The sequence below is a fragment of the Limanda limanda genome, chromosome 14, assembly GCF_963576545.1.
Source record: "Limanda limanda chromosome 14, fLimLim1.1, whole genome shotgun sequence".
NCBI lineage: Eukaryota > Metazoa > Chordata > Actinopteri > Pleuronectiformes > Pleuronectidae > Limanda > Limanda limanda.
Genome location: NC_083649.1, coordinates 22,679,650 through 22,700,340, shown reverse-complemented (window position 1 = coordinate 22,700,340; position 20,691 = coordinate 22,679,650). Strand labels below are relative to the sequence as shown.

The window sequence follows — 20,691 nt, the reverse complement described above, 5'->3', positions numbered from 1 at the left end:
TCCATTGTAAAAACCTCTGAGAAAAGATAATGTGCTTGTCTTTCAAATGTCTTCTAGAAATTGTAGTCTAATGTGAAACAGGCCCTCGGGGTAAGTGTGTAGGCATTATTCATGTACTGTTTGTTGTCTGCCAAAACCACACAGACTTACTCAAAAAGACAATTTGCATGAATCAAAAGCAATCGTTGAATGGCTTTGATAGGCTGTATTTGAAGGGAAATATAAAATCATTATTGTTATACTTCCACAAAATAATTGAATATATTAAATGTAAAGCCATTAGGGATTTACAACATCATCTTACTTGATATTTACTTTATAAACCAATCCATCGTGTTAATTTTTTTATTTGATTTTATATATATTTTTCCGCTATTTGTTAATATTTGCTCTTTTGACAATTTTCAGTTAATGCTTCGTCTACTTGTATATATTGCTGTTTTATGTCCTATGCATGAACCACACCAAGTCTATTTCCTGTATGTGAAACTATTCTTGGCCAATAAAATAATTCTGATTCTGAATATAAATCTTACATTTTTATTAACAATTTTAATATTATTTATTACTTTTTATGGTTTTTAGTCCAAACCTTTTATGTTTTCTCTAATGTTAACAAATATCTAGCTAAATGTTGAGAGAAGAAGCATGTGATGGATGGACCAAACGTCCCTCCTCCTGTACCTTTTGCGTGAAGACGAACCATTTACGTCAAGTTCACCGTGTTTATCAGCCTTCTAACGGAAATCAACAGAATTCAGATTTCATCAATAACGTTCCGGGCCTAGTTTATTGTTTGTGGTGCACGTTTTTTCTTTCTGCAATTAACTCTTCATCAGACAATACAAATACAAAAACAAACCCTCTGTTTTCCTTTTGTCTCAAATTATACCACGTCACCTGAGCGACGCTGAGGCTTTTACTTTGCGAGGTGAACCGGAAGTTACTTGTGACTTTGCCTCTGACTTGCCAGCGGTCTCCTCCGGCGCTGGTTCTCCGGGATGCTGAGCGGGCGGGGCCGGGCTGTCTCGCAGTGCTGTGTCGTGGAGGAATGCGGAGACAGGTCCGGGACGCAGAGGGACACACGGGGGAGCAGAGCTAACACCGGGGCGGCTGTTCTCTTTAGCAAATCAAACTGGTTCAAATCTCTGGTTGTGTATTTTTCCAGCACAATGGATTTACCTGAGAACCTGCTCTAACGCTAACCGCGGAGTCATCCCCGCCGCCTGGCGCACGGACATCTTGTTTCTCTCTTGTTTCTCTCGGAGCCAGGAGGACCTCTCCCGGAGCAGCGGGAGCTCCCAGCCGGTCGTCGTGTCTCCGGGTGTGACCGCAGCATGGCGTGGCCCTGTATCAGCAGGGCGTGCTGCATGGCCCGCTTCTGGAACCAGCTGGACAAGGCGGACCTCGCGGTGCCGCTGGTCTTCACCAGGCACACGGACGCGTCGGAGATGAAGCACGTCCAGCTGCAGCCGCCGCGGGCCCGCGTCGCCATAGCAACGCAGCCGACTCGAGAAGAAGCTCGAGCCGCATCCGGCCGCCCCCCCCGCAGGTGCGTGTCCGAGGAGCGCGTGTGCGGCTCGGTGATGCGCGAGGACTACAAGCACTGGAAGGTGCGACCGGAACCGAGCTGCAAGCCCAAGAGCGAGTACCACGGGCCCGAGACGCCGTTCAACAGCGAGACCCAGTACCAGAAGGACTTCCGGCCCTGGCCCATCCCAAAGAGGCTCGACCACCCCTGGATCCCCCGGGCCGCCGCCGGGGAGGACCCGCGGCACGCCAAGGAGCTGGCGGCGCGGGCCGACGCGGACTGCGGCGTGGAGAAGAGCGACAAGGGTCAGGAGAAAGACCTGCTGCCGGAGCCCGAGAGGAAGAAGCGGGCCGGCAGACCGGGACAGGTCGGCCTGAAGGGGGACGGAGAGGGCAAGGGGAGGGCGGCGGTGGATGCTGTCAACAGGCAGATCAAACAGGAGATCCGAGGCGACAGCTCATACAAGTGAGTTCATACCCTGTTTGTAACATTCGTATTCCATGTGTATTAGTGGTTTATATCTGGTTTTCGTTTGGACCCTGTTTGTACTCTGTTTATACCCAGTTAATAACCTGTCCATAACCAATTCATACCCTGTTTATAGCTGTTCATAACTTGTTTATAATCTGTTCATACACTTGTCATGGTCTGTTCATAACCTGGTCATACCCTCTTCAGACTATGCCTGTCACTGGGAGATGGAGGGCTAACCTGGGAGTTCAGAGGCCCCAGGCGGCCTGAAGGGGTCATAGAGGTCAAAGTAAAATAAAATTGTAAATGGTTTTGTATTTATATAGAGCTTTTCTCGTCTTGATAACAACTCAATGCGCTTTACAGTACAGTTTTACATTCACCCATTCACACACACATTCATACAGTGCATCTATTCACAGCACTTTGTTATTCTATGGGGGGGGCATTCAGGGTTCAGCATCTTGCCCAAGGACACTTCGGCATGCAGATGGGTCAGACTGGGGATCGAACTGCCGACCTTCAGGTTGGAGGACGACCACTCTACCCCTCAGCCACAGCCGATATACATAGCATACTTGAATTAGTTCACTTAATAAACAGTCATTGTTAGTGCTTATCTGCAGAAGACATGATCAGTCTGTTGACCTTCTACTTGACTGTATTCTGCTTCCGGAAAATGAGGCCCCCTAAAAACCATCCCCCATTTCTGAACCCCTTGCTGTCCTGGGTATGTTTTTGGCATAGTCTTATTAATTGTAGGAAACCTTTGACAAAAGTAAGGGTTTAATCTGGAGCATATCCTCTAAACATGGGGAAAATGCAAAGATAAATGCTCTGTTAGTTGATGGATTGCTGGCCTCTTCAGGGATGTGTGAAACATGTATTGTCTCTGACTAATTTACCACATAAACTTGAGACAAGTTGGAGGCTTGTTGTTTTGAAACTAAGAAGCTCAGAGGTACACAGATGATGTGAAAACACTGCATTTATGTAAAGGACAAGGTTGACTTGTTGACAAACACCGCTGATGTTTTAGGGCCCACAAGGCTAATCTCTGTCCTATTATGCAATGTTCCCGAGGATGACAGGAACGGGTGGATGGATAAGCATCAAGTCACCCATGTCATTTGTCAATGTACGCTTGCCCTGAAAATATACGTGTCACTGTTGCAGGTTGCATTTGTGCTCTGTGAAGGCGGATGGTGAGACGATGTGATAAATAAGATCCATTTCACCCTGAGGCCTTTTCTTTCATTTTACTACTGCACTCGGCTTTCAGTTGTTTTTTTTCTCACCATTTGTGTTGAATATTACCATTTGTCAAGCCTTTTATTAGATTTAGTGTTACATGTGGCTAATTCTTACACTTGATGCTCAGTGTTGTCACAGAACGCAGGTTTGGGTTGAGGCAGGGTTTGGCAGGCCGGGGCGAATGGTGCTACAGTGTGTGTGCATGTGAGAACAGGCAGCTCGTCCTCCAGCTGTTTGGTGCCACGCTGTTGAGCCTGTGTTGTGATGGGGTCCTCACGGTGCAGCCCGGGGCTCTCCCTCCTCACACAGCATGAAATGGCTGCACCGTAACAAGCAGCAGCCCCCTTCAACCCTCTGTCTTCCTTTGCCAGAGGAGACTCTAAGCAGGTCAACTGTGGCTTAATACTCCAGAGACTGGGCTCACAGCTACACACCCATTCACACACATGTGCTTTGGCTTCCACTTTAACGTTATTGAATATTCATGCATCATTACACAGGACCATCACTGCTGTTAGAAAAAAAACCTGTCTAATGGCTCAGCTAAAGTAGGTCTGGGTGATATTGTTGAAATATCACAATATTAATGAAACAATTTACTATATATTTTAGATTTTATATCTCACTGGACTGTTTCATTTGAAAATTGATTATATGTGAGAAACAAAAGCTTGGATGAGTCTTACGGTTTGAAATCCTTCATTTAAAACCAACATTTGTAAAACGATAGAAAATAATAATCATGTTTTGTAGATGACAATCATTTATAACAGTATTTTATTTCCCAGTTCAACAGTGACTTACATAAAGTGATGGGTGAGACTTGCTGGGAGAAAATCATTGAAATAACCAGAATGGCACTCAGGAGAGCACATTCCTTCGCCAAGGCCAAAAACCGAAGCATTAAATTCAATCAGGCTGATCCAAATCTCACACACTCATGAATATCAGTTCCTTAAAAGTGACAGATTATTCAAAATGTTAGAGAAAGTGTTTAAAATTTCCTGGATCCATCCCTTTGTCACGATCCACTCCAAAACTGAATGGCTTCATTCTTGGCCCATGTCCCATCCAGCCTCCCATCAGTTTCATGGAAATCTGTTAAATCATTTTTGCATAATCCTGATGACAAACTATAGACATGGGTGAAAATATAGCCTCTTTGGTGGAGGAAATAACAATTTATAACCAAAAAAACAATCCTGATGAGGAAACTTTGTCTTGGTTTATGCTAATGCTGCTGGTAATCGTAAACCAGCAAGAATATTTATTTCTTGAAAGAAACTACTAAACACCATGAAGTAAATTTACAATCCTGCATACAAAGAGAAATACCTTCCCTTTGTCAGCAGGGTTTATTTGAGTCTGTGCTGTTAGAAGATGGGACCAGTTTTGGATCCTTATTGTGTCTAGCTGCAGCAGAGTGAGACTATAAATATCAGTATCAGACATAAGAAAAGAACAATCCAGAAATACCATTATGTTTAGTGTAGATTAGAAATAATGACAAGTTTATTTTTAGGCATGATGGCTGACTGTAGATGTCTCCGCTCATCATCCATTGGCCGGACCACACAGAGTCTAAGAAGTGTAATAAATAGTTTATTTGATGATTTTTATAGCACAGTTTAGTAATTCATGCTTTCAATTTCGAATTATAATCATGTATTCTCTTAATGCAGTTAGTCTCATTTTATATGCACACTTCACATTCTCACTGTATTGGATTGGATTCAATAAGTTAATTTGATGTTGGACTCACATGGCTGTAGAACACAAGGTAATGTTATTTTTGAGATCCTTTAAATATATTTTTCAGGATAGAATCTGTAAAAACTTTGATGACTCCACTTCACAAGTATCAACTTAAAAGTTGTGAAGCAGCTCAAAAATATCTTCTTTGTCTTATTCTTCAAACCTCCTGCTGACTTAATGGGGCTACGGTGAAAATGTTGTGGGTGGAGATGAGTAATTACTCAATTGTGCACATCAGTTATTTTAATTTACATGTCACCTTGCTTTGACAACCAGATAACCTCTGGGGGCAAATCCCCATTACTATGGTGAAAGCCTGACATGAATTCTAGCGCTAGCACGAGGTTGTCTTTTTTGCATTTAGTCACTAGTTGGTAAATTGCATTGACTGAATTGAGAGATGGACGACATAACAGCCCCCCCAAAAGGGAAGCCAAATCCTCTTGATTGTATCCTGGTGGCTACCTGCAGTATATTTTATAAATCCTGCTTCCTCCACGTTAGCAGATTGGACAGGGACCAAATGACCTTGAAAGCACAAGATGGTGGCTTCATTTTGTACAAGAGGAGGAAGTGGAAATTTTTTGTCCATCATTATTTACAGTCGATAGGGAGTTGTCCTGACATTGGCTACAGATTATTCTTATGCTCTGACCACACTGATTATAATCATACTGACCAATCACATCCTTCTCGCATCTTTCTCAGAACTGATTGTGATTTTTGATTTATTGGTGACTCAGCTGCATGTGTAAAATATAGCTTATGTTTGCATGCTAACATTCCATGCTAAGGTTGTGAATATAGTTTACAGCATTAATGTATACCCTCTGAATATCAGTATGTTAGCATTGTTATTGTGGTCATGTTGGCAGATGGATGTTACCATTTAGGTCAAAGCACCACGGTACCTGAACACAGATTAAAAGAGCTACTCGACTGAAAACTCTTTCTGCACTTGTTTGGTTCACACATAAATGACCACAGATCCATTCATACTGAAACGACGGCCCATGTCGGTCTGGGGTTCTACGCATGCGTACCTGAAGCCATTTTCCTTTTTGATTCCAGTAGGTGAAATGGTTTTTCCTAGAGCATGGACAGTCGATGTGCACATTTAGCTGTGGTCACACATTTAAGGCTGCATGCAGACATACAGTACAGTAGTGGACATGGATGGATGATGACATTTATGTCAAAAAGACCATAGAGGACCCCCAAGGACACCAGTGGAGTGGCAGACGAGAAAACTACGAACTTGCCTTTGGTCCTACTCAAACATATCCTAGTCACAATGTATTATAAAGTTATGTGTTCATATAAAAAAGAGAATCTGGGCTGAGCATTTGAAAACATCATGTATGTTGGGGCTATAGTTGCAGTGAAAGCTTTTTCTTTCTCAAAGTGTAGGAAGGGCAAGACCCATCTTCAACCATAAAACCACATGAGGTGTCTATGTTGTGTTTGAAGCAACCTTGTTACCCTCAGCTCTGTTCTGTGACATTCACTGTTTTCATAAACCTTTAAGCTCGCTGAGCACAAAGCCTCTTTTTCTGCAGTGCACCAGAGAGATGTTAACGGCAACTAATTATTTTTAACTCTGTCAAATATTTATTTTCTTGCCCAAGTTGGTGCATTGTTCTCAGCCCACAGCCTGCCAGTCAAAAGCTCCATCCCGCTTTCATCTCGCCGCTGCCTTATTTTTAAAATGTCATGTTCGGCATGAGACAGAAGCTGCTGGAGTCTTTGTTATACATTTTCTTTAGTCAGCCGCACTGCTGAAAAATACAAAGGCCATTGTTTACCTTGTCAGCATTACATGGGATATGTGGCATATAATAAATGACATTTAAAGAGCACATTGCACAAGCAAATGCATGAGAGTAGCAAAAGAGCATTGTGTTTCACTGCTGACAGTGAGGCAGGTAGAGCAGGTTCACAGAGTTCAGATAGAGAGGTGCTGAGAAGGCTTGAGATTCTAATTTGGATTTGTGTCACCTATCATAGCTCCACATTCTTCACAGCAGTGCAATCTCAGTAGCTTTTGCCCTTTGATTTTCTTCTTCTCTCATGTTTCTCATATAAAATCCTTCCTCCTTCAGAAAACAATGCTCAGGAAAGTCCAAATGATCTTCATCTTTCATGTCACATTCACACACATGTATTTAGCATTTTCAGCAGCAGACAGTTCACCGGGACCAGGCCGTGGATTTAAAATGATCCTCTTTGAGAGACTGCAAAGCTTCATGTTTCTCCGAGGAGCAGTGAATGCAGGAACACAGACTCTGCTCCAGCTCCGAGACAAAGAGACAGCACAAACTGTGAAAGCGTCTGGTTGTAACATCAAAAATCCCAAGATAGCTTTCAGCTCTTTCTCTGCTGATAGTGAAACCAGCGGGATTTATTTGTGCAATGTTTCCACATATGGTGCCAAAATGTAATCCTAAAATCTCAGCTGATATCCAGCATCCAGTTGTTGCATCAATGCAGAGCTCTGCCAGCTCCAGCTAACAATCTTACGCAAGCAGTCTAATCTGATTTGATCATATCTGATTACAGTTCTTTCACAAGGAAGTGTCTTCAGATTAGAGTCCGGGTATGAATGAATTATATAAAATGATGAAAGCCAGTTGAACCTGCAGTTGTAAATACACTGAAAACTTGCTCTTTGGGACAAACTGGCAGCATAGTTTTGGTACAGTGCTCAGTGGAAGGGCTTTCTCTTTAGAAGGTACTATAATACCTCTAGTATGTCTGATTATAATTAACTGTATACCTTTAAATGTATACCATCAAAAACAAACAGTTGCTGACATAATACCCAGAATACTTGGTGAAATTTGATCCAGTGCTAATCCCCCTGTAATGTTCCACTGGGCAGTTTCTATTGAGCCTTAATGGCTGCGGAGAGGCTGTGAGATAGAGATGAGGCCAGCTGATCCCAGGAGGGAGTACTGACCAGAAGCCAGGCTCCACGCCCACTTACGCACCAAGAAACACTGTTAGGAAGTGGAGCTGTTGCACTGTGCGTGGGCAGATGCCCTCCATGAAATAATACTGTGAGAAAGCCAGCCAGCCCTTTATCTCAGTCCGGCACTGTTGTAGAAGTAGAGTCAGAATCACAGTGCTCATTTGTCTCAGATGGATTCATGGTTTACAGCGTTTCGAAGCGTAGACTATAAAAGGAGTTATTGGATTGGGACTGATTTAGCAATTTATGGGTCTAAACCCTATGGTCTAAACCAAGGGATGTTATATACGTCATGTGTCTGTACAACTCAATTTTTTTCTAATCATCAAACGTGTTAATACTATCCAAATATGCAAATAACATAAAGTAAATATAAAAGGACGTTAAACATTAATCATCAACAATCACTAAACCCTGTCTATTTATCTATAATCTAGATATCTATGTTAAATGATCTGTATTTCTCTACAGTTATTCTAGTCTTATTGACCACTCAAGGCGCTACACAGTTTCACAATTCACCCATTCACACACAGATCCATTAAGTGCATATGTCCAGCACTTTCTCTATCGCACATTAATCACACACTGTCTGCAATGCCGTGAGGTCATTTTCGTTCGGTGTCTTGCCCAAGGACACAGGCACGTGGAATGGGGGGGGGGCTCTGATCAAACCAACGACCTTCTAGTTATTGGACAACGCTCTACCTCTATCTTCTATCCATCTATCTATCTATCTATCTATCTGTCTATAGTGGTCATTTCTGTCGCTGTGGTAAATTTGACTTATAGACTCTACTCCCGGGTGGTTTTCTGTGGCCTGCCAGTAAACTGTCACCCTGCTTTTAACCATTCAGCTCTACATGGTTTGTATCCACCGAGCACAAATAGCAGGCTCTCTTTTTATTCTCTCCTCTCATGACTGTTCCTTTGGTTAGGTGTCCAGATTGTGCCATGTTAGAGCAGGGTTGCATGAAGCTCAGCAGTGCTGTACCCTGGCGGGTTTCCGACCCTGTCAGTGCCAGTGTTTAGTTGTAGTGACAAGGCCTTTCTCTGCACATCCCCTCCATCACAGCGGGTTGCAGGGGTCAGCCGTCCAAAGCAGCTTTAGTCCCACAGCAAGAAGTATCAGGCAGTATGTTTGTATAAATATAACATATTGGGCCTTAGTGAGTCACAGAGCAGAAAGCCATCTCTGGAAATAACAAAGCAGGATAGATTTCAGAAACACAAAAATAGTGATAGAGAATAAAACAGGAGCTTGTTTGAAATTTATTTTCTTTTTATTTGTGTGACACAAATGCAACAAAATTGAAACAATTGACAAACATACGCTGATGAAGATATGGCCTCTTTGTTTGAGGTAAATATAAGATTTATTGCAGGTGACCTGACATCTCATTGTCTGAAAATGAACGGCTATACAGCACATTCATTTGCTACAGTTTAGTTATTTTGCTTTTTTCTGTGCGTTTGGGACTGAGACTTTATCTGCAGACGAGTGTGAGCTTACATCTTATTCATTAAAATAAGAAACACATTGCACTTTTCCAGCACATCATTTTTTACTCACCAGATGGTTTGTGTTATCTTGGCTTCACTAGGGTGGATTGACCTTGATATTTGCTATCAATATATATATTAATATATATAATAATAACAACGATAAACTTTCCTACATCACCTCTCAAAACCATAGTTTCAAAGTGCTTCACAAAATAAAAACATAAGTGCAAAGATAAAAAAAAATGGAAGAAAAGCCAGAACACACTCAGCATGGCAATCAGTTAAGGATAAAAGAACAACATTAAAACAATAAAATATATTTTTTTAAATTGATGTAAAGAGAGGGTTGAGAAATTAGGACTAACATGGAAGTAGTAGTTGCAGAATTGTAGGTTTTGTTTGTAGGATCATTTAATTTCTGACTCCACACGGAGCAAAGATTTGGTTTTGTAAAAAGATTTTGGGGCTTGTTTTGTGTATTTAGTGTTATATGACCGATGATGGACAACGCTGTTTACAGTATAAGGAAAATCACCATCATCGAGAAAGGATAGGGGGAATAATGGTGACATAAAGGGTGACATAGTGAGTTTTGCAAGGTATTCTTCATACAAAATGTGAAACATTTTTAAAAACACAACTGCAAAATACACTGTTAACCATCTATGTTCAGTACCTCAGCTGCTGCCGGTGCTCTACAATCTGAGTAAACTGCTGTTTTTGTTGCCCAGTAAAAGGTCTACGTCTACATCTACCCAGAGCACTGAGATAATATTTACAGAGCTGATGGATACAGCCTCATGTGAACCTCAGCCTGTTTTCAGGCCCATGATGTACAGTCACTAGATAAAGTTGTGTGATATAACAGCCAATGAAGCGAGAAACCTTTGTGAACATTCGTTTTTACACAAGTACCAAGTACACACTGGCCTCTGAGACAGAGGCGTTATTGTTACACAGTCATATGTTGGTGAATAGCAGCTATCTTAGAGTACAGACCGGTGTTTCACACTGTGAACACTGCCTGCACCCACACTGTCTCTTTCTCTGTCTATTTCTTAGACACGCACCCTGTGGTGCCATGTGAGTGCTTTATACCCTTGGCCTTGGACATTGTTGTGTAACCTGCCTTTGCACTGTGGCTTCTTGGCCCAGTTGAGCATTGAAAGTGGACTTTGGTGGTGTTGTGTAATATCTCCTCTTATTTCCAACTCTCTTCTGCACCACTGGAGGGGTTGTATGCAGCAGCCATATCACTGTCAACAGACCTTCTATCAAAGAGAGAGTTTAACAACGTTTAATGCTCCAGTCTTAAAAATAGAAAAGATCAAATTTGAATGAAGACTGACCAGGTCGTACCAATGTGGAGTTCTCCCCTTGTCTGTGTGAGTTTTCTCCTGCTAAACAGGCTCCCTCCCACAATCCAAAGATAATTGTTTTTTCGTTTGCCTCGATATGTCGGCCCAGTGATGGACTGGTGACCTGTCGCCACCTCTCGCCCAAAGTCAGCAGGGATTGACTCCAGCTACCACTAGATAGTGGATGGATAGATAACATTAACTTTGAGGGCCTGCTAGCTAAGTTAAGTATAAATTAATGAAATCATTCTATCAATGGAGACATGGAGTGCTGATGTTAAAGCTTGTCCACTTTCAATTGAAATTCTTTGAATAATTTGTAACTTGTCTTCTGCTGCCACACAGTTTCATAAAGGCTGGATGAAATACATGTGCAGCTTTAGAATAACACAGTCATCAATTCAGCTCTGTCAGTTCCAGCCTTCTGTAGGGACAGAAAAATTGGCGATATCAACCCAGATTCAACAACAGCCAGTGAAAAGACATACACGCCTCAGAGCTTATCCTGTAAATCCAGGACAGTGCCTCTCTCATCACACAATCTGTTGTTGTTGGTCGTTTCCCTCCCACATGCTAACTCATGACAACTCACCACAAGACCTGGTGAGGTCAGAACGCAGCTTTTGCGTTGTGATGGAAACTCGGGCAATTACAGCCTCTGTAAAATCAATGCCCCTGTCCCTGCCACATACATTACACTGGACAGGATCACTTGCTCTCCAAGGCTGTTTTCCATAGCTGCAGTTATTGATTTAATGTCTTTCCATTAGACTTGGCCTTATAAACTTTAATGAGTTTCCTGTACAGCAGCTGGGCCTCGTCTCCTCCTGTACCCACACGTAGTGGTGTTGCCTAATGTCGTGCTTTTCTTTACTCACAGAGGGAACAGGGGCTTTTCACTGAACCTTGGATACTTTCTGTGGCTCTGTGTATTTGCACTGAACTGTGCTAGGTTGAGGGTGAGAGAGTTTGTATTTGGGACTTGACTGGAGCCACAGGAGACAAGTGAAGGGCATGAGTTTCTACTCAGCTACAAATGCAGGAGATGTACTGTGGGGTCAAATTCCAGAATGTATATCTCTTATCTTGAAGATAATAATGACAGTTTTAACTATTTAATACTGTATTTTTGAAGATCAATCGTAAAATCACTAGTTATTATTTGCTATCATTTTTTCATCTTTTCATTTTCTGAAAACTGGTGCACAGCACATATCTCTTACAACAGTAAATGCATCTACTTAGTTACTTTCTGTAAAAATCAAGAGTTGACAGAGAGAAATACAATGCACATTAAGTTTGAAGCTGTATGTCATGACCAGACAGATGGATATGTCAGCTTCTTTTTTCATAATTGACATATTATATTTTTCACCTAGACCAGATTAAGATTCTTAATGAGATTAAAATCTCTATTTCAGGAGAGACCTGATAATGAGAGCAGGATGAAACAGTTTTGCAGTGTCTTGCAGTGCATTTGTAGTTTTCCACAAAATCACCTGATCATCTTTATATAAAGAGCAACCATTTCTACAATTCTATACCAATAATGCAGATGAGTCCAGTTTACAAATCGACAGGATTTGCTGCTTGCCGCTTTATTGTGTTCACATTTTCTGGTCTATAGGATACATTTGCTGTAGTTGCACCACTGATCCCAATGCACTAATTGGTCATTAATGTACAGTTTCTGTATCTGTAACATATGGTGGTTTGGTGCATATGACTAGATGAAAAATGTAGAGGGAAAACAGTACACTGCAGAGGAAAAAGAGTACACTGCAGACAAAATTAGTGTAAATAGTATAAAGGAGAGAGCGATGCAGTGTGATATTAATGTAAAAGACGTTAATATGCTCTTGCTCTCAGGCTGCTGTGTCTTTGCTCCTGGCCACAGCTCTTGAGATGTGAGGAGGCAGAAACAGATCACATGCTGCAGGTCAGTCTGCTCTGTGTGAAGGCCACACTGCTGACCTTCATTAGAACTGCTGCGTGAGAGAATATCCCACAGTCAGATTGTGGTGCACACCTCCTCTCACTTACAGTACTTGTGACAGACTCTGCACTACAGCGCTGATGCACCACTTAATATATTTTCTGTAGACAGCTACTAAAACCTTGTAAATCAGTTTTTCTAGAGACTGTCTTCAATTGGTGATCCAACACAGAATGTTGTTCACTGACCTAAAGCGATCTCTGCTTTCCAGATGGATAAATACACCAGCATATTTATACATATAATGAGCCAGGGTTAGGTGAGTGGGAAATACTGTTGTCGGAAAATGTGTTATTGGATCGAGGAGCTTGACATTCTGGAAAACGAGTGCAGTGGCCATTCTAAACAGGTCTGTTTGGAAAGGGCTGATACCTCTGCTGTTCCACAACGAGCTGTTCACCTGTTTATTTTATGTTCAGTTAAGCTCAAATCAGGGAGCAGAACCTGGAACTGGGGAATAAGTATCAGAAATGTACCTTCTCATTTAGCTCTTTGCAAGATAGCATTTCCCTTATATTTCAACAGCTACATTAACAGAAGGCCTTAAAGACTTTAAGTATCCCTGTTAAATAATATAAACATGTTCTGTTAACACAAGTATTTAGAATGTAAGATCATGTGTCACCCTCACTGATGCATTGTCACAGCCCTTCATTAATTTTCACTGTTAATGGCTATTAAAGCACTGGTAACATACTAGATTTTGTAACCACTGACTTCCTTCTTCCACAGAACTGAATTTAAGGCCTACAGAGATGTGAAGCCTGCCAAGATGATCCGGGCCAAGTCCCAGTACCTGCCACCGGATGAGAAGACCTGCCTGGAGACCAGCTACAGCGCCACCTTCAAGGGGCAAGCCCCACTGCGGCCGGCTGATAACAAGGCCGTGGATCGGAGGAGGATACGCAGTTTGTACAGCGAGCCTTACATAGACCCCATCAATCAGGTGAGAATGCACCTTTCCAACCTTGTAATATGGTTTGAATTGAATTGTGGTGGGGAAAGACAGGGGAGCTGATAAAATCTTCAAATTGTCATGCCATAACATCGAACAACATTATTACCTTTTAGAGCTTAATAGCCATCCCAGCAATCTGATTTCCGCTATCCAACATCCTTAGGTTGACAGATATAGTTCTCGCTCTAAACCCAAAAAGTCTGGAGCCACAGCGGCTGGCCAGGGCAAGCCGGTGAAGAAAGCCAAAGATAAGCAGAGCGCCGGGCTGAAGGGCTCCAAGAAGACGACCTCGGAGAACCAGTCCGAGAACCGGCCAGCGGTGGGGGACAAGGAGAAAAGTAAAGAGATGAACAACAAACTGGCTGAGGCAAAAGAGTAAAAATCATTTAGCACTACTTCTATTTTTATTTCTTATATTTTGGGGGAAATCGGACACAGAGGCTGCAAAATGAATTAAGGTTCTTCATCTGTGTTCTCATCTCTGTCCTCCTTCCTCTCTGCTTCTCCGTCCAACCTCTTCTTCGACTCTTCTTTTCTCAGTCTCTCATTCAGTCTCTCGTTCCTTTATTCTTCTCTGTCCTACCTCTTAGCTCTGTTTGTACAATGATACTAGAATAAGATGTCCACATGACATGTCATTGCTGCTCCTGCCTCATGCTTTTCTCTATAGTACGGAGTAGGAGCATCCTCTACCCCGCCATTTGATGCCACCCACCACCCCCACTCTGCTAGCCTCCATTCAAGGTTGCCATGACTACTGGCTGCCTGGCTAGCCAATGGATGGCTTTTATTGTATGGGCCAACCAACAAGCAATTCTGAAAGGTTGGCTTTGATCGGCTGAGCAGATTGCTTTGTTGTGTTTATCAAGGATTTTCTTCCCTTTTTGTTTTTTAGTTTTTATGAAGTAAAGATTATCCATTTGGCACTTTGGGTATGATCTCATAATTTGCTAAATTCACAGCAATTTGAAAATCCTTTGATAAATGTGCTGCTTGGTTAGTCATGAGTGTCGGCTTGTTTTCTACCTGCTCTGTCATCAGCGCTACTGTCCTCTGTTCATGTCGAGCTCGCAGGGCTTTAAGCGCGTGTTGAGCAACACTTTGTTAAATGTGATTTTCTCTCATTTATCTTTGAACTCTGTTGTCGGCTGTAAACGTATTTAAGTTCATCTTAAGAAAAACACCTCGTCTGTTTCCTCCATTCATGTGTGGCTCATTCATACACTGGTGTTTAACTTCACTCAGGCTATTTTGTAACATCCAATTTGTTGCCAACAAACCATGTGGGTCACACTAGACTGATTATGCATTAAACACCAGTCATTTGCATAGCAGATGAATATTCCCGCTGAATTAGATAACACTGTCATGCACTCGTAGTGACATTTTACATTAGAGTAACGAGGTTTTTCAGATTCAGAGAGGGATGAGCTGCTAAATGCTCCTTTGAGTGGTTTAGTTTGTCCATCGAGCTCAGTGTGTGGAGCTGTCAGTCTCATAGGTCATAATTCAGTCAAATCGCCTCCAACACATTAACTGAGCCGTCTGTGAAGCTTCACAACATGATATGCAGTTGCAGTAGCCTGCACTCAAACACACACACACACACACACACACACCCACACACACCTCCTGTTTTTAGACATACGCTGCCTGGAGGTGAACCTTACCCGTGTGATTAGCCTGCAGACGGCTCATGTTGCTGCCTGGTAGCACTTCTCACATCACTGTTACAAAGAGAGCTGAATGGATGAAGCACAGATTCACTCTTCAAAACGTTTTCTCAATAAATAATCAAGTCCCTGATATATTATTCACATCTAAACCAATAACCAAATAACGGTGGTGTGATGTAAGTGTAACTTTGACTCTACTGCTCAACGCTCTCTGTCTCTGAATCCACGCTGTTCCTCTTGTTTTGCCTAAATTCCAATTTGAATAACAGTATGCTGGGTTTAGTTTGTTTTAAATGATGATGTAAGACTGGATTAACTCTACTTTTGTGCAGCAGGTTCCACATTGTGGTGCCGTGTGTGTATGTGTGTAATAGGTATCTAGCAAAGTTTAAAAAAACAAGAAGTTAGGCCTGTTTTTTTTGTTTTTTTATCCGGATTTCCTCAATGAGATGTGTTGAAGAAAGGGAACAAGAAATTGGCTGTACTGTAACTGTTAATCTGTTAAAACCAATTATAACCTCGCGTGTATATAAAGCATACAATTTGTGTATATATTATAGTCAGTCCAAAGCATCCAACTACTTTCTCTAAATCTTAGCATAATTACATAGAAACACCTCTTTGGGGATTAAAAGAGCACTGTCATGGATGTGCTCCACCCCCACACTCACCTGACTGTTCTCATTAGTTCTGCTACCCAGCATCCCTCTCTCCATCCTGATTGGACGGGTGTAACCGCCTCTGTTTTCTGTGGTGTCTGCAGCAACCATCGCCGCCATGTCTATCCAAGCCGAGCATGCGCCCCATCTGGAGTGAGGGCCCCGACTCATTAGCATTTTGCAGCCTTTGGTCGCGTGACGCTTTGTCACGTTATTACACCAGGGAGCGAAGGAGGGAGGTGGGCGGGTGGGCTCTGCAGGGGCAGTAAATGTAAACAGTGCTTAGCACAGCACACACCTGGTGCTATCTGTGTGACTATTAGGCAAATAAGGATAGAAAGTATGGTAAAGAAAGTTATGTCTTGGGCAAAAAAAGAAAGAAAAAAAAGAAATTGACTGTGACGTGCTTGTGTTTCTACCTGCTTGCTCATATTTAATGAAACATTACAAATAAATGCAAAAAAAAGCAGAAAAAGCAGTGTCTTCTCGCTTCCTTTTGTTACTGGTTAAAGAGTAGTGGTTGCAGGTATCTGTCAGCATTCCTCTTGTCCCAGTGTTTGTCATGAGAGACGACCTTTATTCAATGAATCCACATGGAAGAGAATTTTGCTCTCACCACTTCTTTCTATGCTTATCCAAACCTGCGCTACATTCTGGCATAAGCTCTGACATCCACTCCAGGCCGTGCATGTTGCCCCCATGTGAGAACTGAAGAATATATTATTTTTGCACCTTGTCTCAATATATTCCAAGAACTCATCTAACTTACAAAGCAACATGCCGGCCAAAGGATGCCCAGACACTTATTCCAGAATAAGATGTCATGTGCTTCTTAGGGTTTTAGTTGATGTATAATTGATGCACTTTATCGTGAAAAAAAAAAAAACACACCACAAATTTGTGATGTTACTTTTGCTGAGATCACATTCTTAATTTTTAGTCTGGTGTCATGGTTAGAATTTGATTTGAGAACGTCACACTTGGATGATGCTGTGTCCACTTTCTTGTTTTGCTAATGAGTGACATTCTGATTCATTTGAAGGGTTGTGCTAAAACAGTACCACTACATACAACTCTGCCAGCCAATCCGAGACATTAGCTGGGTGCAGACTCTAAAGCAACACCTGTGGGGCTGTGCACTACCCAATCCCAGGTAACCGATCACGAGCGCGGCTAGGCAAAAAAATAGGCCACGAGCCACTCATACTCTCATATCCACACATGCTCATGGAATTTATGTTTTAACGTTTTAATACAGTGGCACAATTATTTATTTTTTCTGGTTCACTCGCGCATTATTTCTGGCCCACCCCTCAGGCCATGGCCCCTATGTGTTTCTCTTCCATATGGACACTAGAGTAGGGGGTGACCGGGGCTGTCTGACCGCCTGCTCTCACATCCCACATGCAAGGTTCCTTAAGGTGCCTTTTCTTAAGGAGGCCGCAGGTTTAAGTCCGATCATCTCCACCATCATGACCCTCTGTCGACTGCAGTGCTGCACCCTCTCCCTCTTCACGGCTAAAACTAACTGCACGACTTGTTTTGAATTATGAATCATTATACGAGTGTATTTCCCGCCCAGGGAGGAGAGTGGAGGTCACTGCCTCACACGCCATGAAATCAATGAAGTGTTGCATTTTGCATCTCAGCTTGTTGATGGTTAAAATGTGCATTCTACTGTATGTTTAGACTATAATGATCATTTTTCTTTCATTCAAAACGCATGCTGCCACTGTTTTCTGTTGGACCTGCAATCAGATGTTTATGTTTAGATCCAGAATATCTGTAGAGTTTTGGCATGGATGTGTGGTGAGCTCGACTGGGGTGAGTATAAATGGAATGAGAGAAGATGCTCTGCTTTGGAAAGAGACGATTCAAAGGAAATTGTAAGTGCATGTTAACGATTTTCTCTCTAATTTGTACCATCTAGTATCTTTGTTTCACAGAACACCCTGAGACCCTCATTGAACTATCGACTTCCTGTCGTTCATGTCACGGAGATGAATTGAGTCTGTCAAAGTGAGGATTAAAACCATTGGTCTGTATTGATCTAAATCAGTGGTTCTCAATCTTTTGAACTTCAAGGACCGACCCAAATTAGACCACGGACCCCCATTTGACAAGATTTGTGGTTTTCAATGTTTTATAACAGGACGTGAATGATATTTGGGACCAAAATACTAAACATTTCATAAGCATGTTATAGTGAAAACAAATTATTCCCTAGAATTATATACCCTGGAAGCCCTTTAGTTTAGAAACCCTGATCGAAATAAACCTTCAGAAAACCCAAAATGACTTATGTATTCAAAATCCGTTTTCAAAGATACACTATGAATTAAATCACAAGATTATCATGAGGTCTTTTAATATCATATCTGTGGAAAACAGAATAAAGGAGCTGTAGTTGCTGTAGCTGGAGAGGCCGTCCCTAAAACAAAGCTCTGATATATTCTCCTCTATAATGAGTGGTCACAGGGTGCTCAGCTCAGCTTATCCCAATGCTTTGCTGTCGTTCGCCCGAGAAAAAGGTCTCATACTTTGTCTCTTTCTGTCTCCTTCTCCTCCCTCTCTGGTATCGTAACCATGTGCTGCCTCCTAGAGGTGCTGAGGACGAGCCTCTCCGACCCAGTCATCATCATTCCCAGGGTGCTGTTGGAGGAGATGTACAACCACCACTGGAATTGCCCGAGCCTCGGAGGAGCGGCGGAGTCGTTCGCTTTGCCCTAGACGGGAACCAGACTGAGTAGCTCTGCCTCTGAGGAAGGAGGAGGCAGCTACACCCGTATACACCGACTGCCGCTCCTTGCTGTATATATCTAGTATTTAAGGTGGATTAGGAAAAGAGATGATAAAACAATATACAATAAAACAGCCTACATATTTGAAACATGCATGTTTTTGGCTCAGAGGTCACAGCTGCAAATGGCATTGTCACAAAGGTGCTACATTATTTTACAGTTTCATGCAATTTATTTCAAAGGACATCGTCAAACTGTTAGAAAAAACTACACCATTAAGTGCTTATACAACAATCACATAACAAACTGTTACTGTACAATGACCGGTTTTAGTGTAAATAAACTGAGGATTGCTTGCAGATTGCCATGCTGTATTTTACTTTGTGTTTTATGTTCAGTCATTTTCAAACAGTGGGTTGGAACAGTGTGAAGTGATGAATGAGTTCAGTGTGTTGCACAGACAGAGGAACCCTGCATTTGATAATAATGTCAAGTTCCAATGCATAAGGGTATATAACTTAATTTTAAAACTTCTTGAAATTATTAGAGCATTTTCACTACTAGTAATAAAATGATACACTCATCCTACCTGTGTTAAAATGACACGTTACTTCAACTTCTAACTTTTTTGATTAACAAAAAAAAAGGCTCAATTGTCACATTTTTAAAGTTATGCAAAGATACCGAACGTTACCTCTAGGTAACACACACCAGTTCTGTCTTAGGACACAGTAAATGGATCCCAACAAATAGTACAGTACAAGTACATATGATTGGGATTTTGTGACATCACAGCAGTTTAGAAGCCACACGTGATTCAGTATGTGACATATACAAGTGTGGACAGTCCAGGTACACAGGGAATGGACGCCATCTTGAGGAACTAGTGGCTGATGAGTTGGCAGTTTTTGAAGAAGCAAATTTCCTGTAAACCACTGGGTCAGTGGGTTCTTGGGAGTGTGTGTGTGTGTGTGTGTCTTTATATTCTCAGATTTATTTCTTATTTATTTCTTATTAATGGCGAAATGTTGCTGGGTAGGAATTAGAGTCAAATCTGTTTTTTATCACATGTAGATCAAAGTAGATCATTGGTTTTGGATCAGGTTTGCTAATGATAAGATTGTTTATGAACTTTGGCTCAGACTTTCTATATCAGACAGCAAACTGATATCTCAAAACGAAATGTCTGGCAGGCTGGATAATACCCTGAACCTTTCAACACAGTCTGGGCAAGAAGTTTGTGTGTGTGTGTGTGTGTGTGTGTGTGTGTGTGTGTGTGTGTGTGTGTGTGTGTGTGTGTGTGTGTGTGTGTGTGTGTGTGTGTGTGTGTGTGTGTGTGTGTGTGTGTGTGTGTGTGTGTGTGTGTCAGTTCAGTGACTGAATTGAGACACAGCTCACCATGCGTGTCCCTGCTGGTGAAAACCTACAACTGAACCTTTTACCTTGCACTTTTTATCAGCAACAAAAGGAAAGCATTAGATTACCTGAGGGAATTATTGGGAACCTTTTAAGAAGCTTTGTTATCGCAATCGCAGGTTCTCATATTTCATTGTCTTATAAACCAGGATACAAGGGCGAACGAGGGATGAAGAAACAGGTCAGCAGGGAGAGAGAGAACCGCAATCAAACAGCTGGTGTAGAGAAGCTGATTCCATGTCGCTGTTCATTTTACTCCTCATTAAGCTGCTCCCCTCTCAATGCTGCTGTATGCTTTATAGCCAACAGTAAATGACACTATAAATAACTGTGCTCACAATCTCTCACATGCACACACACACACACACACAGTACACACAACATAAAGCTGCACGAGCC

General features: G+C 42.0%; 1 protein-coding gene across 1 annotated transcript; it reads left to right on the top strand.

Annotated features, from left to right (window-relative positions):
• Window positions 1-1,130: 1,130 nt before the first annotated feature.
• map6a (microtubule-associated protein 6a) lies at window positions 1,131-18,885 on the top strand. The gene is made up of 5 exons (XM_061085488.1): window positions 1,131-1,996; window positions 13,575-13,788; window positions 13,964-14,175; window positions 17,178-17,288; window positions 18,738-18,885. Exons 1-5 carry the CDS (start codon window positions 1,338-1,340, stop codon window positions 18,883-18,885), a joined length of 1,344 nt encoding a protein of 447 aa, XP_060941471.1. The 5' UTR covers window positions 1,131-1,337.
• The last annotated feature ends 1,806 nt before the right edge of the window (window positions 18,886-20,691 follow it).